We start from the raw sequence: 26036 nt of genomic DNA, 5'->3' as shown, positions 1-26036 counted from the left end.
TGATTTTATTTCCCTGAAACAAAAATAAGCATATTTTCACCTCCTCTAGTATTCATATATGATCAAGTGGTCATTGAGGACTCTTCTGTTTTTAGGCACCTCGAAACTATTTCACGAATTTGGCTTCGTCTTTTAAAACGCTGTATTAAAATTGGGTGAAAATAGCCACCGTGTATAAATAAATGTGAACTTGGAACAGAATTGTATATTTTCTGTCCCTTCCTTTGCAAACCACATGGTGTCAAGCACACATTTCCCTAATTATTAGCACGTTGAGTCAGAGTTGGGTGTTGCTCTGTTGTCTGAACCTCTCGGCTCAAGGAGCCGCTCTTTACTGTGATGCTGGAGAACAAGAGACAAGTCTAAGCTTGTAATCTTAGTCATTCTTATTACCTCCCTAATCTTTAATACTCATCATTTGTTGCGTATTGAGAAGGAGCTGCTGTCGCTTTGTAAATCAGACAAAGCAAAGGGGTCAAAAATGTCTCCAGTGTTCGAGTTGTGGGGACTCTGTTATCAGTGTAAACATGGAAACATCAGAGTGTTTGTGTTGCTTCTAGACGTTTTAAAGTATCGTCGTGCGACAGTTCAGCCAAGCCGAACATGTTTTCACTTTCAGGCAGCATACACGCTTTTTCATGTCCAGCTGTTGTTGAATCGAGGTGACTTCTACCACAAAACCTTAAAAAAAATACTTAACAGCTTACCTGCAATTTTGCTCTTTGTAAAATAACATCAGATTATTTGCAAATGGAGACTAGCTTGTTGTGTAATCGTGTTATCTTGATTTCATGTCTACAGTGTGCTGTTTATTTTACCAACAGGCCTGCTATTTTCAGCTTGTTTCTAATTGTTCGATTGAAACCGCTGTTGTCTCAAAAAGCGGTGGTGATCCTTTGGTTGCTAATCCATTGTCTGCACTTTTCAGTTCTGGGGAAAATCCATAACCAAATTTGTAACAGCTGGCTCGGTCATACAGAAGGGGGAAAGTTGAGGGTGTTTCCACTGCAACAAATTTAGCTGACTGCTTCTTGCTTAAATTTTGTAACGCTCCAACTTGAACCCGAGTTTTTCTTTGAGAAATATAGATATGTTTTTCCACTCGTGCTTCTTTCCTGGATAACTTGAAAGCCTTCCTCAGACGTTTTTGTACTTTTTTTTTTTTTTTTTTTTTAGATTTTGATCTGTGGAACAGCCCAGCAGGCCTCTTTTTTTTTTGTTTTGTTTTTTTTTGTAGCAAAAATGTTTGAAACTCTTTGAAAACATGAAACCTCACTAAAAGCCTCTCTTAAAGTCAGAAATTAGTTTCCTTGTTCTTTTCATAAATGTGTAAAACGCCTTCAAACCTGGTAACTTACATTAACACCACTTCCCTGCTATTATATTATAAGTTTTTATGAAATTAAAAGCTCTGAAATAAATTGACATGTTTTATATGTTGCATTCACTAAATTGACATCACCCCCACCTCCCACCCAAATAAATGCATTTTTTAAATTTCTTGCTAAAAAAATCACTAATCAGGGCTTTTCTGGGGGGAAATCTAGTGATTTCTGTCACCATCTTATTTCTAGATGCATCTCTAAAAAGGAGTTTGAACTGATACTCCGTCTTATTTGTATTAAAAGAGCCTGCTTTTTGAAAACATCTTGAAAATGGGAGCCTCACTATCCCTAGGTTTGGCTTCTCTTACTCGGATAAAGGCTAAAAGTCATCCAGCTCTTGAACAAACATATATACATCACTTGTGTATGCTCGGCACACTCCCACTAACACACAGTCACTGATGCATCCCCTCAGGATGTCTGAGTGTAAGATGAATGAGACTCATAACTCTCTTTTGGTCAGTGAAGTGAGAGCGACTCATCACATGACGTTGTTACAGAGGAAGAGAGATGCACTCAACCATAGATGCAATCACCTCCATTCATCCTTACTGGGAGGACAGAACGAAATCGTGATGAATATCATGCAAATATTAGTTACATTTCTACATTTAGTACTACTGTCTTTTTTCTTTTTGCTACACTTTTCATGTTTTAATCTAGATATATCATACCTAAACGTGAGTTTCAGTTCTTGTCTTGGTAATGTTTTTTCTCTGTCTGAGGACCAGGATTCTCCTGATAATTATCTTTTTTGTCGTTTATGCTATTTATACGAGTGCATCAAGCGTGTTGTTCCTGACCAGTTTCTGGTTTTGGTTGAGGTACGGCCTGCTGGTTTTAATTTTAACTAGTTTTATTTTTCAATAAAACAAATGGCACAGAGCAGGGTTGGGCAGTCCCAGTCCTCAAGGGCTGGTGTCCTGCAACTCTTGGATATAAAGCTCCAATTTGAGCCCATTCTACTTTCTCTTTAAGAAATATAAATAACGGCCACACCCTTTGATCAAATGGCTGAATCACCTCCTCAGTGCAGTCAAGTTCTCCGGAGTTCTGCTAGCAATGAAGAACAATGATCCTAAGCAAAAAAAAAGTGAAAAGAGAAACATCTGTTGTGAACCTTTTGTGTTTTCAACAATTGTGGTAGGAAGGTAATGTTTGCAGTGGAAACCCTTTCATGTTATTCACCTTTCAGCAGACTATTTAGTTGGTACACTGGGTTGGTTTATGGCTTAGATCCTCGTTGCTGTAAATCTGACCTGCGGTGTTTCTTGCCTGGTTTTGTTTTCTCCACTTTCTTATGTCAAGCCTTTTTTTATCACGGTACATCACACTGAAAACAACACATTTTTCTGGCAGCATCAGGATGTGGGGGATGTTTTTCTTCAAGGGAGACATGAAAGCTAGTCAGAGTTAATAGGATTCATTGTATGAAGCTAAAAATAAGGCAATTCAGGATGAAAACCTGCTAGAAGCAGCCAAAGACTTCATCACCTCCAAGCAGGACGATCTAAAAAAAAAATATTTCAATGTGTTGGAAAGATCGACTCGAAGTCCAGACCTGAGTCCAATTTAGAAGCTGTATCAAGACTCTTCACCAGTGGTCTCCATCTGTTCAGATTGAGCTGTTCTGTAAAGTTGAGAGTTGTATAAGAGTTGGAGCTCAGGGAGGCAGAGAAGAAATTATATGGAAATATGAAAACTTTGTATAATTTTCCTTCCGCTTCATAGTTATGCTCTATTTTTTTGTTGAAGTGTCACATAGAAACATAATGAAATATATTCATGTTTGAGTTTGTATCGTGACAAAATATGAGGAGAAATGGGATGAAAACTTGCTTTCATTCCAAATAAACATTTTTAAGTGTTTATTTGTAAATTATAAACAAGTTATGAAAATAACGGTTTTTTATATTTTTTGCTAAAGTTCATAGTAAAGGGTAAGGTAAACTTTAAGGTCACTTTAAGTTTAGAACCAATTACCTGACTTGCTTTTTCAGTTTCCATTTAAAAAATGTCATTACTAGGTTTGTGTTGCGATATCTGACATGAGCCTGTACATATTAAACCACAATGAATTTGAACACAGCCATGATTGATGACATGAGCCTTTTGTGTATACAGGAAATGCTTTTCATTCATGTTAAAAAGTAACACTGCTAAATGTGCCTCTTTATAGCTGCTGTAGATTAATGCATGGGTTTGCTTGAGCACTCATGGTTCCTGTTCCGTTTCTGTGAAAGGTGATGAATAAACTCCAGCTGCAGTGCAGAGGTGCCTTATTTTACAAAGGCAAATTAAATTTGTTCATGTTTTGTCCTCTTATCCACAGCCGTTCGAGGCCAGTGACCTTCTGCTGGGCCTGAACTTCTCCAAGGTGCTGAGCAGTCTGGTGGCCCTGAATAAAGTCACCGCAGGTTGGTTGAAACATGTGCACCGTGCGTGCGTGTGTGTGTGTGTGTGTGCAAGTCACATGAGGAGAGAGCAGCCAGTTTTTTATGAAAGAACTGCAAAGCAGTGCGTGGGGGCTGACTGCAGATACCGGCTCTGTTTTATTTATGCTCGGCCGTATTTGTCTAGATATCGGCGTGGGGAGTGACTCAGTGTGCGCCCGACACTCTTCCGCCCACCGCATCAAGTCGTTCGAGTCGCTGTCCTCTCAGGCTTCACTGGGTCGATCCTCCAAGCTGCTGCAGAACCAGTTTCGGAGTCTGGTAAGGTTTGCACACGACGAAAGAAGTGTTTTTTTTGTTTTTTTTTTAAATTAAAATTCATAACTTAGTGTTTAATATTCAGCTTAATACAGAGTTTAAACAAAACAGTTGTTTTAACAAGTAAAATAATAAACACATATTTTTTGATTTAAGTACACACGAGCCCTCTGTTTATTTTTAATTCGGGACTTCTTCAGGACATGTCGGAAAACAGCGGACAGCAGCTGCTGGTGAAGGCTCGCTTCAACTTCCAGCAAACCAACGAGGATGAGCTCACCTTCACCAAGGGTGACATCATCAGCGTGACCTGTCAGGAGGAGGGCGGCTGGTGGGAGGGGATACTCAACGGCAAGACTGGGTGGTTTCCTAGCAACTATGTGCGTGAAGTCAAAGGCTCTGGTAGGTGCTACAAGATCAGACATAAAGATATGGGCTAATGATTATGTCCTGATTGGAAATTATGGGGAAGGTGCAGATCCTGCTGCTTAATAGAATTAGGATGTCCTGTTATGATGTTAATTTAATTATATTCTGACAGAACGCTCATATTTTGCCACGCAGTGTTCAAATGCAAACTGGGGTTTAGCAGTCAGGGATCTGTAGCTGAAGGTTTCTTCTAATTTGGAGTGAAACAAATTTTACATCGGACCAGGAGGAGAGTCAATTGCAATGCTGGAACATTGCTGCTGATCTACTGCAGAACAAAGTCCAGCAGAACTAGTTCAACATTTCGTTCAAACAGGTTGAAACCAAATCATAGTTCACTTCCGAAAAATTTAGAAATTCACATTCTCAACATCTTTCTATAGCTTCTTCATCTTTTTTGAATAAAGTCTTAAAAATACTCTGATAATGATGTGACGCACAAACTAACATATGTAATTTGCCAATTGTAATTTATTTACATGTGTTTGACTCTGTCATTTACTATGTTCAAAGAAACTACATTTTAATTTGCATTAATTCCTGATAATGCTTCTTTAGATATTGAATGTTTTTACTATTTTGCATTGTCGTTTTCAAGAGAGACCTGTTCTAACATTATATAAAATCATTAAAGTTGCATACAAAACAACAATACAAGTGCATTATAATGTGTAAGGTAAATGATTAACAGAAAAGAACAAATGAGTCTATAGCCCCTGGCTCCATCATCTCCTGTGCACCATGTGATTGCACCGAAATGGCGATGAGGAGGGTTTTCATTCAGGCCTTTCTTCAAAAGTGGTCTGAGATATGCTTATCTGCATTTGCTAGTACTCCAAACACAATCCACACAGGGCAGATTAGATTTAATTTCCTTTTTTGATGTTCTGCTCATGCAGCAGAGCAGCAGTGGACTATGTGCTGTAGCTCCGCGTTTGCTTGGTAAACAGAGATCGGTTCATTTATGATGGATTTTATTGTTGGGTGTGAACGCTCGTGGTTAAAGCTGTCCTCTTGTAACTGAAGAAGTCAGGAAGCAAGCATATGTGGACTAGAACAAGACGTATAATTCAACCCTCACAAGGGATCACGAGTTTAGCGAGTGGGAAAAAAAAAACAAAAAAACAATCCATGTGCAAATAGGAGAGAATAAACTTTGCCCAGGCGCCTGTTGAGGAAGTTTCAAATAAGTCGCTGCAATCTGGAACCAACCTGGTCCCAGATAAGCAGTCGAACAACGATGGGTGAATAGATTGACTTCAGTTTTGTCAGTCTCTTTATGATGTAAATCAGTTTCCTGTCTGTTATTCACGCCTTTGTGAATAATGTTGTTCTGAATAAGCCGCGTCACGTCCCTATCAGAGTTACAAACATCACAACAGCCTTTGTTGTTGTTGTTGTTATCCAATCTGATAGTAATGCAGCGACGCATCAATTACTCATAAGCTGCTGTGGTGTGAAGCCATGTGTTACCACTATCAGCAGATGCAGAGTAAAATGGGACGAAGACAAAAGGATTCATTGTTGATTCTCAAATCATGACATGTTTTTATTTCACTCGAGTCCCAAAAAGGGACCTTTTATGAATTCCTGTCTTGTAATGCAGAGTGTGTTGATTATTTGTCCTGCTTCTTTTAATTGGTTATAGGAAGTTTGTCATATTCCAAATGAATAAGCACTGATCGCTTATTGCAAGTGCACAGAAACTTTATATGCATGGACTACAGCAGCTAAACTTTCTGTAATGGGACAAAACTGGGAAGTTAAAAATAGTTTTAATTAAAAAAAAAAGCAATAAAAATTTAGTTTGGAATTTTTAATGTCTTTAGTTCAATGACAAACTAAGCATGTTTTTGTAATAAAATTAAAAGCATTGTTGATCCTAAACACAGAAGGATCCCACAATTGTCTTTTTTAAAAAGATGACTTTCAGTTCTGTATTTTCTTGGTTTACAAAAAAAAAAAAACATGTTTGTTTTAAACAGCAAGAACGGGATATGAATCACTCTGTTCTGAAATGCTTCCTGTATTTTAATCGATCGTCTCTGGTTCAAAATCTGAAACACTAATCCAAAAATAAACAGCGTCTTTGCTTTGTTTGATTTTAAACTTGAGGTGCTGAAAATATTGAATTTAGAAAATAAGAAATTAACAAAGAGAACCTGGAAAATGAGGGTGAATTGTAATTAATACAATTTTCCTAATATAAAATAGTATCAGATATTTTTGTGATTTTTTTTTTTTTTATTTCACAAAAAGTTTTTATTTGATGTATTTTTTACATTAAGACCACTTTTGAATTAGACAAACCACAGTGTAAAAGCTTGTGAAATCATGGTCCTAAAATATTCTGCACTTATGACAGATTTTTCAAAACTGTTTGTGATTATTGAAGCCTTTACTCTATTTGGGAGAACAAGGGAAAAATAATTAGTATTTTCCCTCAGATTTTGCACTTATTCTTGTTGACCCAGTACCGCCTTGTCTGCATCGTTGGATCCAAACCATTCACTGAATGACTGTTGATTGCTGCTTGAAGATGTGAAAATATTGCAGAGAATATATTATTCAGTTTCATGCAATACCGCCATCTTCAGGTGATTATAATGAATTGCTTTTACTTTCTGGCAACAGATAAACAAGTGTCCCCAAAGTCTGGCACCCTGAAGAGCCCACCGAAAGGCTTCGACACTTCTGTTATAAGCAAGACTTACTACAACCTGGTAAGGATGCCTTTTTAGTCTCACTTTGAAATATTTACTATCTAAATCCATGATGTTGAGCTTTAAGGACACTGACTTTTCATTGATGTCTATATATTTTTTTTAAATTTTTTACAGGTGTTGCAGAACATCTTAGAGACGGAGACGGAGTATTCTAAGGACCTTCAAAGCCTCCTTACAAACTACCTGCGACCTCTTCAAAACATTGACAAGTACGACTTGATTAATTTCGGTGAATCTGTGCAATGCCATCTCGACGTTGTTTGACGTGGGTTGCGTGATGTCCTCCTCTCCTCCTCTCAGGCTGAGCAGCTCCGACGTAGCTCTGATTCTGGGGAACCTGGAGGAGATCAGCACCTTCCAGCAGATGCTGGTCCAGTCACTGGAGGAGTCTACAAAGTCAGTCCCTCCCCCTCACAGCGCTGAACACTTCAAGTTGCGTTGAAATAATAAACAGAGTGACGTCTAGTGTTGTAATTCATGTGCTGCATGAACACTAGATTAAACTGTAGACTATAGAATATCCTACTGTATACATTTTTTGATTGTAGAATAATTTTAAAGCATTTTTTGCTAACAATTTTTCTGTATTTCTACTTTTTTTTTTTTCATTTAGTCATGTGTATTTTACCTGCTAATAATATTTGGTCTACCTGTGGTCTGCTTCTCGTTAGGCTTCCAGAGAGCCAGCAAAGGGTGGGCAGCTTTTTCCTGAACCTCATGCCTCAGATGAAGGCGCTCTATGTTGGTTACTGTTCCAACCATCCCTCTGCTGTCAATGTGCTTACTCAACACGGGTAGGTTCTCACCAATGTGCTGTTTTACCTGGAGATTTGTTACAATGTTGTGTAACGTGCTTTCTGTGTTGCATGCTGTCTGAAAATATAGTTTGGCTGCTTGCTGTATTTAGCTCAACTAAAACTAAATAGAATGGGAAATTGTTTTTTCTAATTGGATGTACTGACTTGTGTCACAAGTGATCTTGGTTGGAGAAGAAGCTTTTAGCTTTATGCTGATCATGGCAGCTTTTTGAATAATTGATTCTTGTTGTTACGTCGTTGATCCATTCTTTGCTTAATTTCTTTGCTTGCTTATTAGACACACAAAAGATTAATCAACGGCATAAATGTCAGGAGAGTTGGGTTCTTGCTTCAAGGGAACAGTGCTTCTACCCTGATTTAGCAAATCCGGTTTGTTTTCCTGTTCGTTATCCAGCAAGAGGGCGATTGCATACCTGAGTCGTGGCTCTGATTCTGACTTCCAAGTCACAACCAGATCCGTAAATGGACATTTAATAATCAAAACATTCCACGCTGCAGGTTTGCCACGTTTCAGTGAACAAAAATGGTCAGAAAGAGTTAATATTTAAAAGCAGCACACATAGCTTAAACTACTGAGCAGCAGGGCTGAACCAATTAATCAGAGTGATCGTGATTAATCAGTTATGGAAATAATTTAGCAATTGATTAATCGTTAACTGGAGCAAACACTCGAAAAAAGCCATTTGCTGATAAAATAATATATTCAAAGCAGTAATTAAGTCAAAATTGTACAAAAAATATATACATTTTGCATTTAAGATAAAGACACCTTTTTCTGTAAATAGTTTTTAGCCAAAACTCCTCAGTTGCCACAGGTTAAGTTTCACCCGGTTCAGATTTATTATATGAATGCTTTGTTGTTGCATTTTAGGCAATTAAATATTTTTATTATTTAAAAAATGAACTGATTTATTTGCTTATTTGTATTTTTTAATGTGTTTCTTATATTGTAAATGAAAAATCTGTAGAATGTGTCATTTTTTTAAACTACATTAAGTGTCACAATAATCAGTAGTGAAATAGAAAAATAGCATAGTTTGAAACATTTTGATGCCATCATCTCATAGCATTTTGTGGAGGTATTTTAGCTGTTTTCATATTTCCCCTCCACTTCTCCATAAGCGGTTTTACTCAATCAACAAAACGGATATCAGCGTTGACTCGGCCTCCGGTTGATCATTGTTGGCAAAACACTCTGACTCACTATAGACTGACATGTTAACTCAAACGTCTGGCAACATTTTGGCTCGATGTTTGAAAAATATTAAAGACATCGGCAGCTCTTTGACGTTGAATTGTGAGTTTACAGTAAATCCCTTCTGTTTCTCCTCCAACTTTAGCGAAACTCTTCGGGACTTTATGGAGGGCCACGGTGCAGTGTCTCCTGGGATCCTCGCCCTGACCACTGGCCTCAGTAAACCATTCATGAGGCTCGACAAATACCCCACCTTACTCAAAGAGCTGGAGAGGCACATGGAGGTGTGTGTTATGACCTGGAGTGTGTTGTGATACGACCTGAAATGTTTGATAACTACACATTTTCTCTGGTGTTTTAGGAGAATCACGCAGACCGACCAGATATTCTGAAGTGCATGGGCTCTTTCAAGAACCTTTCAGTAAGCCCAGCGCACTTCTCATCCTCTCGAATGTCGCATCCAACTGCGGAATGAGCTGAAGGCAGATGCTAAGGCAGTTTTCTGTTCCCGTCCTGCCAGGCTCAGTGCCAGGAGGTGCGAAAACGAAAGGAGCTGGAGCTGCAGATTCTCACAGAGACCATCCGGCTGTGGGAGGGAGACGACATCAAGACGTTGGGCTCGGTGATCTACATGAGCCAGGTGTTGGTCCAGAGTCCTATGTCTGAGGTACGTGCATCATCTGTGATGCAGAAAACATTAGGAAATAGAGCTGCAAAATCAAATAAATGTCATTGTGAAAGTGTTAGCTCATATAAATTCATGATGTGAATTTTAAAGCGAACCATTTGTCTCGCATGGATGGCATACGAGACAAATTTATGCAGCATTGCTGAGGTTTTTTTCTTCCGCAAATTAACCTGGGAAACAGATTCTTTCCATAGAGTGCTGCTGTTTATTGCTGTTAACTTTTATAACTATGGAGAACAGCTGGTGAAAACCCCAAACTCAGGTTTTCTGAAATTCACATTACACTTGACAAAATAAAAAAAAGTATAATTATATAACATAATTATATATTAAGTTGTATAGTTGACTGATGTATTTTTCACCTCCTACAAACGTAAAATATTGTCCTGTTATTTTTTCAGTCCTGCATTTTTGTCCCAGTTACTGAAATGGTTTTATTGACACACATTTAAGTAAATGCAACATTTATATGTGCAAATGGTTATTTAGGAAAATTGGTATTTTACATAGGAGTGGAAATGAGTCTTATTTGTGGTTTTATGCGTTAACTGCAGTTTAAGGTGATTAATGTGTGGTGTGGAGGCAGCGTATCTTTGCGGATGACAGCTGACTAATGGCTGCAGTAGAAATATGTGGGTCAGTTGAGGCATCTAAAAAATGTGATTTCTGGCCAACGAGATGCTTTGGTCTGAAATTAGGATTGTCACCATATCTTCCATTAAGCTGCAGCTCAATCAGCTGCCTCAGAGCTGATTGAGCATGAGACAAAAGAGACTTTCTGATCAAAACTCAAACCTGAAACCAACTATTCAAACGGCACAGAGGTGAGCGTTAAGGCTGGTAATTGGAAACAACCTGAAGCAGTTGTTGTCTGATTAAATCAGCTCACCCCTAACTTTTAAAAACAAGACTAAGTCTCTCTCTGAATAGTGGATTCACGGTTTTTATTTCAACCAACTATTTTAGAAAAACACAAAGACTGTTGTAATATTTTTTTCCGATTACCGTTTCTTGTTTGACTGCTGAGATGAGGTCCTTGTGCTAAGGGGCAAAGGCGATTAGAAAAATGGAGGGACCACTGTTAGGTGGCATCAAGAAGTTGATCGCCCTCCTGGTTATTTCTGCACAGCTGATTTGTTTCCTCCAGTCCATGCATGGTTTTTATTCAGGTAGTCCACCTTCCTTTGCATAATTGTTTGCTTAATTGGACACTTTAATAAAAGTCTGGTATCTTATCAGGTTTTCAGCTCCACTGTGAAGTTGTCATCCACCCATACTTCTCTGTCTCTCTCTCTCTTTTTCATTTTGATCAGGAGAAGAATGAGCGCTACCTCATGCTGTTTCCTCACGTCCTCCTCATGCTGTCTGCTAGCCCTAGGATGAGCGGTTTCATATTCCAGGTCAGAAATCCCTTGATCTCCACCTCTGAACGTCCGTCCGAATGCCTAAATGAAAATGTATTTCTTAAGGATTAAATTAAAGTGTGAATTACTTGACTTTCATATTTTTAAGCGTTTCCAAAAGTTTAGAAAAGTCCTTCAAATGCTTGATATTCAGTTTGCACAGTTTTGTAATAAAGTGCAATCTGATAAAAGCCCACATTTTAAAAATCTTTACATTTTTTTTTCTTCCTGTATGGAGTTAAATCAGATCAAACTTTTCTTGCTTTAGGTTAGTTATAATTACTAACATTTTCTATTTGCTGAATGCCAGAACACTTAGACATTTAAAAAAAAAAATTTTTAGAACTTTCTTTGTATATTGTGTTTCAACGTTTAAGTTGAGCAGGACGATCCAAGATTTGTTTGGATTGTTTCAATATAATGAATATTTATTTATTATTCCTATAGTATGAATGACTTTTTGATCTGCATAATTGAAATAAAGGGTTGCTTATAATTGATGCAGCATTATTGAAATTGTGGGATTTTTTTTATTTATTTATTTATTTATTTTTATTAAATTGGAGTTTCGTTCTCGGACCAGTCAGGTGTTTAGGGTTAGGGTTAGAGACATTTCAAAAAATAAAATGTTGTTATAGTTTAGTTTACTTTGTCTCTGCTGTAGTATATAAAATGCCATCACGAGACATTACTAACAATAATGAGTTGTATCATATATAATAGTGAGCTGAAAGTATCTTTTGTAGTTCATTTGTGCTTAAAAACCACAATACAACCCTGCAAACCATCAGGTTTAAGAGCTTATATTTCTTTTGTTTCTCCCATTGGTTTGTCTTTGCAGGGAAAGCTGCCTTTGACTGGCATGATTGTGACCAAACTAGAAGACTGTGAAGCCCACAAAAATGCCTTCGAGCTAAACGGTAAAAGCACACGAGAAGCAGCAAAAACTTCATGAACATGCAGAAAGTGTTTCGAACGGCGCCCTCCCTTTGCGTGCAGGCACCATGTTTGACCGCCTCCAGGTGGTGTGTGCAAACCAGCAGGACCTGCAGGACTGGGTGGAGCACCTGACGAGACAGATCAAGCACAGCGCCGCCACGGCCCCCAGCCACAAACCACTCGCTGTCCCCTGCCACACGGTCAGGAGCTAATCATTACACACAGCCTATTTCCTTTCCATTCATCTGAGCCCAGTGTGGGGCCTAAACACTGTGACTATATGTATGTTGGTTTCACACTGACTGTGATCCTACAAATCAATATGTTGTGAACGGTTGGCTTTACATAATGTGCAGTGGTCATGTGAACAGACTGCCGTGGCGTTAGCAGGTGGTTTGTTTCTCTCGTTAGAATGACATCAGTAAACAAAAACTGATTTTAAGTTATAAAAATACATAGGTTTCGACTTTTTTGGCAGAATGTGTTGAAGTCGACTGATAAAATCAGCTTTAGGAGTCATTATCTGCATATCAGAGGCCGACTGATCTGTCAGTCGGCCTCAACCTCAATAACCTCAACCGGTTATTGAGAGGTCATAACCTCAATAACCGGTTATTGAGGTTATGACCTCTCAATAACCGATATATATTGAGAGGTCATTGTGTTTATAGAGTATTTAAAGTGTTTCATTGAGCAGAGAATGGGAACAAAATGGTTTTGTAACTGAGATTGGTTTTGTTTCCTTAGCTCCCATCTCATCCTCTCACCCCGTCCCGGCATGCTGAGAGCAGGGCCATGACTGTGGCTCCCACCTACCACACCCTGCCTCACCCATCCTCTCATGGGACGACCCACAGCACAATGACATGGGGCCCCCTGGAGCCACCAAACACCCCCAAACCCTGGAGCCTGAGCTGCCTGCGACCCGCGCCGCCATTACGGCCCTCCGCTGCACTCTGCTACAAAGAGGTGAGGGACTGTTTATACTTGTTTTTATTGTTTTTTATTTAGATAATTGCACTGTGTCTTTTGCTTTATAATTTTGGAGAAAAAATGAATTGTTTTGCTTCCCTTTTGCAGGATCTTAGTAAAAGTCCTAAGAGTGTGAAGAAACTCCTTCCCAAACGCAAACCTGAGAGGAAACAGTCTGAAGAGGAATTTGCTCTAAGGAAGAGTATGTGTTCAATATTCAAGCACCATTTCATTCTAGTATTAGATCTCTACTCTTAATACTAGGTTCCTTAGATATCTAATACCCTAGCAGTATTAATATTAGCTTTATACATGAAGGCTATCCATTTTAATTAAATTGTTTATTCACCCTTTCAGGTACGGCCGCTCTGGAAGAAGACGCCCAGATCCTGAAAGTTATTGAGGCGTACTGCACCAGCGCCAAAACCAGGCAGACTCTGAACTCCAGTAAGACAAATGAAAATCATATAAAGGTTAATTTAGGGAAGGAGGAAAGGTTCATACTTGTGTGTTAGTTTGATGTTCGATGACCTTTAAAAAAGCTGCCAATTTTCTTAGTATTTTAACAACAGTAAAAAAACAAAACATGAATTTACGAAAACTCATCAAACTTGATGGAAAAAAAATCCTATTCTCTTTTTCTAGATAATATACTGATTATCACACCTACAGTATCTGACATTTATATACAATTGTGAGGATTTTCATACATGGTTTAAGCCAGAAAGTACATTTACCAGCAGCTGCATCTTGTGGCTTTCACACGCTACCTGTACAAATCGTCAAACTTGTTTCTTCCTGTTCATGTCTTTGTGGAGTAATACAAGCAGCCGGGCTCTGTTTTATACGTGAGGCGGCTGAAAACTTCTCAACAGATATGTTTCTTGTGGCTTCTCGATCATAGTTTTCAAAGTTTTTTGCATTTTGAAACTTTTTTTTTTTTTTTTTTTTTTAAACTACGACGTATTTTGATAGCGTCAACTGGTCGATGCCTCGTAGAAACATACCTGTATTTTCTACTCGGTGCCTATCTTACCGCTGCTATTCCAAACTGTTCCTTCTAACAATATCTCCTCTCTCTTTCCTTCCCGTTTCCTCCTGTTCGACATTTTTCTGATTTACCTTGAGTACCTTTTTCCATATTTGTTTTTATTTCATACTTTTATGATTTTTTTCCATCCTCTCCTTACACATCTATCATTTCTTTTATGATTTTCTCATCTGTTGCGTATTGCGTGCACCGCCCACAACCCCTTCCTCCAACTCCCCATTTCCTCCCTCTCCACGTTTTTTGCGACATCTTCTCCCCCCTCGTCCCACCGTCGCCCTGACCCCGGCCCCACCAGCATGGCAGGGCACGGACCTGATGCACAACCACGTGCTCGCCGACATGGACCAGTCCTGCGTGGACTCGCCGGGCCGCCGCAGCAGTGTGTCTCGGCCAGAACTGAGCTCCGACCTGTCGGAGGACTCTGACTACGACTCCATCTGGACCAGCCACAGTTACAGGATGGGATCGGTGCCCCGAAAGAGCTGCATCTCCCATCAGAACTAGAGAATGTACAGCGCTGCCAGGCTGTACTTTAATGTAACGTATAGTGCGCTTGCCTCTTTTACCTTAGATGTATTAAAAAAAAAAAGATTTTTTTTTATTTATTTATTTATTTTTTTGGTTGATTTGGGTAATTTATTGCTTTAATTTATTTTTTTCGACGGCTTGTCTGATGTTTTCAGCATTTTTCCTGTTGCCTTTCCCTTTTTTGTGCCTCCTCTCTTTCTGTAGATGTCATGCAGTAAGTGTTAGCTAATAATTATTGTTAATTTATCTTGAATGTGACCACTCTCCTTGTTTGACCATAAATCTGGTGGACTCTGAGTGGAGAGGATGGGGATTTTGGTATGTAGTTTAGGGGAGGGGGATTTATGAGTGGGGCAGGTGGGGGACTTACATTTTTTCCTGTCTGATATTCAGATGCAATTCAAGAATGAGTGTCTTCAATTTACCATAAATTTGTTCTTTTTCGGCATGTGGTTTTTGGGGTACGCATGCTCAAACATAGCACAGATTGCTAAACAGGCACACACACACACACGTGGTTAGGCACAAATGCCTCTGCTGTCTGCAGAATATAGCAGTGTGCAAATTCAGATTCTTAACATTTTACATTTAGTCTTTCATGATTCAATGTTTAACCAGTGTTTCAACATTTTGGGAGGATAAAAAATATATGTAAACCAAACAAAAACTACTATAGGAACAAGCAGACTTTGTCAACTGAATCTGTAGCCAAACATTAAACAATGACTCAGTCTCATCATTTCTTTCATGACACTTTCCACCAGGGTATTCAGGGACATCCTGGATATTAAACTGAATGGTGCATTATAATACTAAAACCCAGTTTAAATTGGTATCCTTAAATTCGGGATCAGTGAATTTCTTGATTAATTATCAGTGAAATAAGACCTGCTGAGATCTGGCACTGACGTCTGTCCTGCACAGTTTGATCTCATTTGGAAAACACAGAATAACGGTCTGGATGCATTTAAGGCGCATTGAGACTAAGGATTGGTTTGCAACGATTTGAATACTCTTTTAAACTTTTTCCTCATTTTTTTTCACTTTGCAATTGATAGTAGAACAGCATAAATAAATAAATGACATATTATAGCGACCATAAAAGGTGGTCTAGGAGATGTTAATCTGCATTATTTTTGCAATGGGAACATTGAAGGATCACCAAGTTGTAAATTCCCTTTAAATGGTCAGCTTTATGTTGAATCAACTTTTTTGAGCTTTACGTCAATTTCTAATGTTATTCCCTCATCAAAAGCATACATGGAGTGTTGCTTTGCTTCTTTCATGAATATTTAAAGAATCCATGAATCTCCATAGCAGCCATTCAGGGATGCCTAAGCACTTGCTCTCACAAAGCATTGCCAATTTACCCAAATCTCCTCTTTGGAGCTTCAATCTCTAGTCGAGCTTTTGCCCCACAAAGCACCAGTCCTGCGTTTCCCCCACTCAGCTCATCCAGACTAGCGGCGGCAGCCATTAGCAAACACCTGGTGGCTCTGCTAATCTGCTGAGCGCATCGTACGAACTACTTCTCAGTCTATGAACGGTAAATTGACATAATGGAGAAATGTTGTGAAGACTTGCTGAAAGTGGAGTGTTGGGAAGAGTGGGAACTTTTTAAAGAGACAGAGGCCAATTTCATGGTGCCAAAGTTTTTTTTTTTTTATATCATGTTTGGTATATACAGCACTTTTATAACAACTGAAGGAAAGGCGGTTCCTTGATTGTGCTATAAAATTACACTATGTGCCTGGAAAATGCATAATGCTGCCCATTTAATTGCTGGGCTTTTACCATCTTAAAAAGAAAAATGTATTTAAGAAACAAAATTAAGTAAAATCACGATGGTTGACTAATTTAAAGCAGCTGAACAGGTTTTGTTAAAATATTGTAAAATGTATGGTTGCAAAGTGAAAAAAAGAGGAAAAGCTTAAGGGGTATGAAAACTTTTGCAACACGTTGCATTTGATTACCACAAATACATCCTGAAATTTAATCTCTGAGCTTTAGAGACAGTGATTCCATAAAACTGAAATTTTGTATTTGCAGCTAAAGGTGAAGCTTGAACTGAACTTTTCTTTTGTCATTGATGGTGTAGCTGATGATAGATGGTGTCTGTAAATGCAGTTGTTTGAGATTACCCTTATAACTTTGAGTATGAAAGTAAAAACATAGCTTAAACCAGTCAGAACAAGATCATCAAGTAAACTAGCACCTATGGTGATGCCTAATCAACTCTCCCTACTGTTGCCAGCTTGTGAGGCTTCCCATTCTTTCTCACATTAATACCTATTTTTATGAAGAAGTATTTTTCCAGTATCGTTATGAAAAGTACAACTCTACATCCTCTTACAGTGGGTAAAAAGAATGACGTATGGAATATATATATATATATATATATATATATATATATATATATATATATATATATATATATTGGTCCATGTTGCAAGTGTTTATAAAATGATTTCTTTACAGTATGTATAATTTTGTACACATTTTAGTATTTCCCCCCCCCACTTATCTGTTGATTTAAAATTGTATATCAATGTTTACAAAATAATCTCTGGAAGAATATTGTTCCCCATTTCATTTGGTTTGTATCAGAGTTTACAATTACTACTGAAATGTTTTAATTATTTTGCACAATCATGTTATGGGCAAACGGGAGCGGTGGTGTGGACTCAATGAAATTCTGTACTTTTTAGTGTCTACCAAGACTCTGTATAATATAATCTTAAAGATAGACTTAAGTATTCAGTGTAATTGTAAAGTGAATACTCATTTGTAGTGTAAATGCTCACCTTCAGTGGTTGGATGACGTTGAAGGACAAAAAAAAAAAAAAAAAAAAGAACAAAACAAAAGAAACAAAGGTGGAGTTAATCTATTTCAACTTCAGAATGCTGTTAGAGTGGACTTGGCATATAAAGAGCACATAATGTCCCCTTTTTTGTAAATACTAGTTGTCTTGCTGCCAGAAAAAAAAAGATCTAAGAATATGGCTGTCCTATCATGTGCTGAACTTTGTGACAGGTGTATTCTGTGGTTTAACAAGTCAAACTCTTGGACAGACAGGGTAAAAAAAAACAACTTTGTCTTTAACCAACATCGTTCTCTGTCTGCTCTAATGTTGCATTCAAGTCACACATCTGACCGTGTCCTTTTTCGTTTTTTTTTTTTTTTTTTTTTTAAAGCAGCCTTCAGTGTATTTGTTCTACACTGCTGAAGTGTTCAAAGTCCCAAATGCTGTATTATGAGTTTTAATAAATCTATCAGTTGATAGAAGCTGTCGTTCTGTTGCTTCGTGGAGCCGATCTGATTGTGTCTGAAAGCTTTCGCTAACTTTTCATGCCTTTTACTTTCTTCTGAGTCTTGTTTTTCTGTCGTGACTAACACACCTAGTACTAACCTCCTGTCTGTACCTACAATAAAGTCCACACTGCCTTTACACTGAATGTATTTCACTACTACTTGTTGACTAGAGCAAGATGAGACATAGTGAAGTACCAGAGGTTGTTTGCTTCTCTGTTTTGACCCAGGATCACGACCAGAAACAGGGCTGCATGTGATCATCCCTGGTGAGGACAAAGTTTTTCTAGACGATCCAAATCGAAATGGACAAAGTGCACTGGAAGAGAAGTAAGAGTTACTGATGGTGGCAGTAAGAAGTTTACATGAACTTGTCTTCGTCTTCGGCCTGAATGCCCAAATCATTTTCTGCATTTGCTGATGTATTTCACCCACTTTTTTTTTCCTGGTTAGCCAAGTGATCCAAAATACAACTTAAAGAATTTTGAAAAGCAAAAAAAATTGTGTTTGCATTATTTAATTTATTGTGGATTTGTTTAATTCACAGCAGATCAAAATATATCCATCAATCTTCTAGCATAATTCAGGCTCGATATTTCCTAGCTCAATTTGTAGTCATCTTAAACTGGCTTGTTTCCTGACATAGGCCAGGCTTAAAAGAAAATTATATCATTCTTAAACGCAGTTTAGGCCAGAACTGTCCTGGAAACTCAAGGTTGTCATGCTTTATCTCTAAGAAAACTAGTTATAGAAAAATACCAAATGTTTTTGGTATTTTTGGCATGATTTGTAAAATCTGTGTACAGCCCGACTTAAGTCTCTTGCTTTTGGGTCCGTGTATTTTCAGGCAGTTTTTTTTTTTTCCATTTGAAATGAAAAAGGAAAAAACAAAAATACTAGGTTTTTTTCCCCCGTTTATTTAACTAAAATCCTATTTAGTGCACAAAAAGAAAATGGGGGAAAAAACGTATGAGTGCTCAATTTTGAGTTTCATTATTTCATTTTTTGACAGGTTTTTGTAATCTCTTCCATAGCGGCATGCAATTAATTTGATCATACCTTCACACAGAAAGTCTTACATGCTGACTTTTTGTATATGAAGCTCATGGCTTCTAAATGCAGCTAACATTCAGTAAATGGCTAAAGGGCCAGTCTGCCCAATTTTATTTTTTTTTTTACCAACCTTTAATCTGCTCTGGTTTAAAGTTGATGCTTTCCATTATTCCTTAGCTCTGGATTATAAGCAAGAAACATTAAAAATAATTATTTCATATTTAATTTGTACCAATCTATATGTAGTCAGAGCTTTAAACTCAAAATTTAAAGCTCTGACTACATAATGAGACAAAATGTTCTCATAAAAATGTATTTATTACAATAACATACAAGCAGATATTCAGCCAATGTTTGGGGAATCATGAAAAAATATTCCTATAATTTAAGTATATAAAAGATGAGGAGACAGTGAAGAAGACAATGTCAGGAGGAGGAAGAGAATAACTGGGAGATTCTGGGAAGCTGCATCCAAACCTGGAGCTCCTCCTGAAGAGCTGCCTGTATGAAACGATAAAAAATAAATATTTTAAAAAGTTCACTCTGCACGTAAGAAGCCAATCGAAGGGAAGAATACATTTCAGACACACACAAATATTAATTTACAAACTACAAAAAAAAAAAAAAAATCAGAGGAAGGGAATACTAGTAACTGGTATTGGAAGAGAACACTGTGTCAAGGTTTAGAAGATACTAATATCTTCATAAGTATAGAACTCTCCAGAGGAATATTATATTTTGACACGCGTATCATACGGTATATATAAAAACACATTAAACTCTTCCTATCACACTTTAAGCCGCTACGGTCAGATAACAAGCAGCGAAAAACGACAGGCTGACTTGCCGAGGTTAACGAGAAAAACACACTCCACCCGCCCGCTGAGCCTGGAGCCGCCTGGCCCCGTTAGCGGAGCTACGCTGCTCTGAAAACTCCGGAGAACATTTCAAAGAAATTGCATAAACTAAGAGCGTAAATGACGCGATGAGGGCTACTTTCTAACCTAAAACATCTTAAAACAACTTTCTGTGACAAATTAATACTGTACTTACCTCTATTTGTCGCTGCTGGTGGCACAGTGCAATGGAGGCCATCTTGCTGGTCCCGAGACGAGACAGGTATGGCTGCAAGATGGTGTGGAAAGCCACGCCCCCGTGCTGTGGCCTTTCAAAATAATAAAAACTAAACTAAAAACTCAGGCTAACAATTTTTCTCGGTGACTAGGTGTCCGGTATTATTTATTTGTCACATGAGTTTTACTGCCATAGTTTTAGTTTACATGTTTTATTTTGTCTTATGCTGCACACTTTTTGTTATTACGATTCATATTTTGAAAGGCTTATGTAGGAAGTTGAATCCAGAAAAGAAGATGCACGTGGTATGAAAGCGTTACGTTAGCAAGTGGCTGTAAAAAGTAATTTAAGTTTTAGAATTAATTTAATAACCGCATTAGACCTCGAAAAGAAGGGTCAGCCAGCGAGGTATATGTTTTATATCATTTTTTATGTCGTTATTGTATTCATGACACCATCTCACTTAAGTTTATGTTGTATTTTAGTTCGACGGTGTTGTTGGCGTCAATAGGAACAAAGGTGGAGTTGTAACAAGAGCAACTTTAAATATTTGCATCACACCAGCAGTTCAATGAACTCTTTATTGCCATTAAGAAGATGTGGAAGTGAGGAGGAGCATTACTTAAACTGACTTGCATTTGGAAGAAAATACTACTACCTTGTCTGTCTACAGCCTGTATAATGTCTATGTGTGATACGGCTCCTGTGAAAGCCGGACAGAGAGAACTTCCGGGACAGTGCGCTTGTCAAAAATGAAATCATGAAAATCGAAATTGAGTGCTCGTTATCCATTTTTTCCATTTTCGTTTTGTGCACTAAATCGGAAATCGGATAACGAGCCGTTATCCGATTTCTGATTTTAGTTTAACGAAGAAAAAAACGAGTCTATTTCCGTTTTCTCATTTTTAATTTCAAACGACAAAACTAACTGCCTGAAAGAACATGGACCCTTTTGTACAAACCTAAATTAAGCGTTCATTGTCACTTATACTGGTTTATGTAACTGCCTGTGTGAATCTAATCTCATTGAAGGAGTTTGGTGGATGTGGTTTACGCCCTGCGGGATGAGGTTCAAGAGCTGAAACAGGTGAATGTTTGCTGTTGTTTTATCATAAACTAAGAGTTAATTGTGGTGGTGTTTTTAATTCATTTTAACCATACAATTAAAATACTTGGCAAAAGGTCCTTACTTCTGGTCACTTGACATGAACTTTTTCATTGTCTGCAGGGTTTCTGGAGGTCTTTCAAGCTTTGTTCCTTTTTCACTTTGACTGAAAATAACAAATATGAAAAATGTAGAAATGAAAGACAAAAGCAAAGATGTTAGAGCTGGAAACCTACCTACAGTGAATAAATGACATGATATCTTTGAGAGAAAAAAAATCGACTGCAGTTCATGTCCTCAGAGACTTTAATCACATCAGTTTGTATAGGTCATTTCATATGAATGAGAGAAACACACTAGTTTGTAGAGTCTAAAAGCAGCTCAAGACAAATGGGAGGAGGGGGAGGAAGTGAAATTATTCACATAAAACAAAATGCAACTTTTAAAACTTCCATCCATCCATTTTCTTCCGCTTATCCGGGGTCGGGTCGCGTGGGCAGCAGCTTCAGAAGGGAGGCCCAGACTTCCCTCTCCCCAGCCACTTTTTCCAGCTCCTCTGGGGGAACCCCAAGGCGATCCCAGGCCAGCTGAGAGACATAGTCCCTCCAGCGTGTCCTGGGTCTTCCCCAAGGCCTCCTCCCCGTGGGACGTGCCCGGAACACCTTACCAGGGAGGCGTCCAGATGCCCGAGCCACCTCAACTGGCTCCTCTCGACGTAGAGGAGCAGCAGCTCTACTCCGACTCCCTCCCAGATGTCCGAGTTTCTCACCCTATCTCTAAGGGAGAGCCCAGCCAACCTGCGGAGGAAACCCATTTCGGCCGCTTGTATCCGTGATCTCGTTCTTTCGGTCATGACCCAAAGCTCATGACCACAGATGAGGGTGGGAACGTAGATCGACCTGTAAATTGAGAGCTTTGCTTTTTGACTCGGCTCTCTCTTCACCACGACAGACCAGTACAGCGCTCGCTTCACAGCAGACGCTGCCCCAATCCGCCTGTCGATCTTCCGCTCCGTTCTTCCCTCATTCGTGAACAAGATCCCCAGATACTTAAAGTCCTCCACTTGAGGCAGGACGACCCCCACTGACCCAGAGAAGGCACTCTACCCTTTTCCGGCTCAAGACCATGGCCTCAGATTTGGAGGCACTGATCCTCATCCCGGCCGCTTCACACTCGGTCGCGAACCGCTCCAGCGAGAGCTGCAGATCATGATCTGATGAAGTCAACAGGACCACATCATCCGCAAAAAGCAGAGATGCGATCCTAAGGCCACCAAAACGGATCCCCTCAACACCTCGGCTGCACCTAGAAATTTTGTCCATGAAAGTAATGAACAGAATCAGTGACAAAGGGCAGCCCTGGTGAGTCCAACTCTCACCGGAAACTGGTCCGACTTACTGCCGGCAATGCGGACCAGACTCTGACACCAGTCATACAAGGACCTGACAGCCCGTATCAAAGGGCCCGGCACCCCATACTCCCGGAGAACCCCCCACAAAACCCCCTGGGGACACGGTCGAACGCCTTCTCCAAATCCACAAAATGCATGTAGACCGGTTGGGCGAACTCCCATACTCCCTCCAGGACCCTGCTGAGGGTGTAGAGCTGGTCCAGTGTTCCACGACCAGGACGAAAACCACACTGCTCTTCCTGAATCTGAGGTTCGACTATCTGATGGACCCTCTGGGCGGATCTGATCCAACCCCGGGGCCCTACCACTGAGGAGCTTTTTCACCACCTCGGCGACCTCGTCCCCAGAGATTGGAGAGCCCAACCCAGAGTCTCCAGGTTCAGCTTCCTCAACAGAAGGCATGTTGGTGGGATTGAGGAGGTCTTTGAAGTATTCCGCCCACCGGCCCACAACGTCCCGAGTTGAGGTCAGCAGCACACCATCCCCACTATAAACAGTGTTGGTGCTGCATTGCTTCCCCCTCCTGAGATGCCGGATGGTGGACCAGAATCGCCTCAAAGCCGTGCGGAAGGTTGGTGTCTCCAAACTCCTCCCACGCCCAAGTTTTTGTCTCAGCGACCACCCGAGCCACATGCCGCTTCGCCCGCCGGTACCCATCGGTTGCTTCTGGAGTCCCTCAGGCCAAAAAGGCCAGATAGGACTCCTTCTTCAGCTTGACAGCATCCCTCACCAAAGGTGTCCACCAACGGGTTCGAGGGTTGCCGCCGCGACAGGCACCAACAACCTTGCGGCCGCAGATCCGATAAGCCGCCTTGGCAATGGAGGCACGGAACATGGTCCACTCAGACTCGATGTCCCCTGCCTCCCCCGGAACGTGTTCGAGTTCTGCCGGAGATGGGAGTTAAAGCTCCGTCTCGCAGGGGACTCCACCAGACGTTCCCAGCAGACCCTCACTACACGTTTGGGCCTGCCAGATCTAACCGGCTTCCTCCCCCACCACCGGAGCCAACTCACCACCAGGTAGTGGTCAGTGGACAGCTCCGCACCTCTCTTCACCCGAGTGTCCAAGACATACGGCCGCAGATCCGATGAAACGATGACAAAATCAATCATCGAACTGCAGGCTAGGGTGTCCTGGTGCCAAGTGCACAATTAAACATTTCTCATATGTCTTTTAGAATAACTCATTATTTGTCGTCGCAGGACAATAAGAAGATGAAGAGATCCCTGGAGGAGGAGCAGAGAGCACGTAGAGACTTGGAGAAAGTTGTGCGGCGAGTACTGAAGAGCATTAATGACCCAGCGTGGGATGAGACCAACCTGTGAGCTTTATTGGTTGCATCCATCTGTAGCTTTGACAAAAATTTACCAAGCATACCTTTTGTGGACTTGATGCAAAATCTAAACTGCACACACTGGCTTAAAAAGGTAAAAACTTCTTCTGGGAATGAGACTAAGAGTGGATTTAAAAGCTGTTGGCTTTGTGTTTAAGACATTTCTTTTGGTGAGATGTGCCAGAAAATTAGAGGAATGTTGACCAAATTCCTCCTAATTACATTCCTTTAGGCAAAAAGCCAGTGTTGGAAAAAGAAATCATTTCAGCATTCGTCATGAATGTCTGTTGCTTTGTCTTTTTTTTTTTTTTTAAATAGGAAGGACCAACTGGAAAAATTAGACCTTTTTTTCTGTTTCTCTTGCTTACAGTCTTAACAGGATGACCATCATGTGATACATAAATGGTACTCGAATGGTGTTCATGGTCATGAAGGCTTTGGACAAGTTGCTACTTGAACAATACTATTTCATAACCTCTCTAATGTTATTTAAAGTTTTATTGAATAATTTTGCAGGGATCTTTTATCGGACACAGGCTACGTCTGTTTTTATTTCAGCTTGTAGTGATTTCCCCCTTTTATTTCTTCCCTTTTGTCTTTATTGTTTGACCACTTTGCGGTACGACTTTCTAAGTGAATTGTACAGATATAAAGTTTGTACTGTGTGATGTAAATAATGCTAAAACATGAGCCTTTTCCTTTTGGAAATAAATGTTTATTAAAAGGAGGACTTTCAATCACTGTTGAATATGGTCCAGACTGGTGAAGTAAAGGTTCCCTGATTTTTTAGTGAGTCACTAACAAAATAATATTGATAGAAGCTTGTGACTTGAAGTACGTATTGTGCCTTTCAAAAGTTTTTCAAGGCAATAAAAAAAGCAAACAGGTGAAAAATCCTTTAGTCATGAGACCAAAATGTAACTTTTTTTACTGACATGAAAACTACTAAGTGTGTTGAGTATTTACTAAGTAATATTTCAGTATTTACTTATTTGTTTCAAACAGGATTAAAAACAAACAAACAAGAGAACAAGAAATCAGTAGGACAGAGAAAAACGTGCATACATAACCAATAACAAAATAATTAGTTTACCACTACTTTTGTGTTTGAAAAGGAGTAGACTTATTTGATCTTTTTGAAGAAACACTGCAGAATACCCTTAACAAACCATTATTTCCATCTATTCTGCCTCGCTTCCAGTTGTTTTGTTCCCTATGTGTATCCCACTCACCATAGAAATGTTTGTTTTTAGATCATGCTGAACATTAATGTTAAATATTTTAAAGGACTACATTAAAGGACCGTGATCTCAGGTAAGTTGAGTCTGGAAAACTTTTTTACATAAAATGTGTAGAAATGCTGGTCGCAGGTTTACAGGGATGTCACAAATGATTCAGAGTGAGATATTAAAAGGTAAGTCTGTAAATCTTTGGTATTTTGAAATGGTAGCTGAGAGAAACAACTTTGTAGATTTTTTTTTTTCCATCAATTGTCCATAATTCTTGATACGCAATTCATGAAATATTTGCATAGTCATAGTAAATTGGTTTTAGATCTAATAGTTGCCATGTAAAAGCGCTGTTGTTGTACACACATGGAAACATTTGACATTTTCATTTCACTTGGGTATCATCTTGCTCTTGTTCCCTGACTTGATGACCAACACTGGTAGGTCAGGATTACTGTAACCTGGGCAACGCTTTATAATTAGAGTGCTTTAACTATACTTTCTAATCCGTGTACTTTGTTTTTTGTGATTAGATCAATGTTGAGTATAAACTTTGTAAATCAGATCTATGTGGCTTGATTAACTCAAAGAGAAAACACAAAATGACCTTAAAGGATTGTTGTTTTTTTTGGTTAATAAAATTAAAGTGCAGGCAAATAGATTGATATGGCTATC

The 26036-nt window shown here is 39.2% G+C and overlaps 1 protein-coding gene across 2 annotated transcripts in view; it reads left to right on the top strand.

The window, feature by feature from the left end:
* The window catches only part of arhgef7a (Rho guanine nucleotide exchange factor 7a), a 35432-nt gene extending 10573 nt beyond the window's left edge, over positions 1 to 24859 (top strand). For both annotated transcript variants that reach the window (XM_088015618.1, XM_015005476.2), the window contains 19 exons: positions 3718 to 3802; positions 3966 to 4099; positions 4297 to 4498; positions 7160 to 7248; positions 7366 to 7460; positions 7552 to 7647; positions 7923 to 8045; positions 9410 to 9548; positions 9626 to 9685; positions 9785 to 9931; positions 11266 to 11352; positions 12197 to 12275; positions 12355 to 12494; positions 13042 to 13263; positions 13375 to 13468; positions 13624 to 13713; positions 18386 to 18485; positions 21315 to 21369; positions 24002 to 24859. In XM_088015618.1, coding sequence (XP_087871744.1) covers positions 3718 to 3802; positions 3966 to 4099; positions 4297 to 4498; positions 7160 to 7248; positions 7366 to 7460; positions 7552 to 7647; positions 7923 to 8045; positions 9410 to 9548; positions 9626 to 9685; positions 9785 to 9931; positions 11266 to 11352; positions 12197 to 12275; positions 12355 to 12494; positions 13042 to 13263; positions 13375 to 13468; positions 13624 to 13713; positions 18386 to 18485; positions 21315 to 21369; positions 24002 to 24124 — 2160 coding nt within the window. In that variant the 3' untranslated portion in view covers positions 24125 to 24859. The remainder of the gene's footprint in view (positions 1 to 3717; positions 3803 to 3965; positions 4100 to 4296; positions 4499 to 7159; positions 7249 to 7365; positions 7461 to 7551; positions 7648 to 7922; positions 8046 to 9409; positions 9549 to 9625; positions 9686 to 9784; positions 9932 to 11265; positions 11353 to 12196; positions 12276 to 12354; positions 12495 to 13041; positions 13264 to 13374; positions 13469 to 13623; positions 13714 to 18385; positions 18486 to 21314; positions 21370 to 24001) is intronic.
* The last annotated feature ends 1177 nt before the right edge of the window (positions 24860 to 26036 follow it).

Source organism: Poecilia mexicana, unplaced genomic scaffold (assembly GCF_051168715.1).
Source record: "Poecilia mexicana isolate PSO_F unplaced genomic scaffold, ASM5116871v1 scaffold_2, whole genome shotgun sequence".
NCBI classification, from domain to species: domain Eukaryota; kingdom Metazoa; phylum Chordata; class Actinopteri; order Cyprinodontiformes; family Poeciliidae; genus Poecilia; species Poecilia mexicana.
This window is presented reverse-complemented; position numbering and strand designations above follow the sequence as displayed.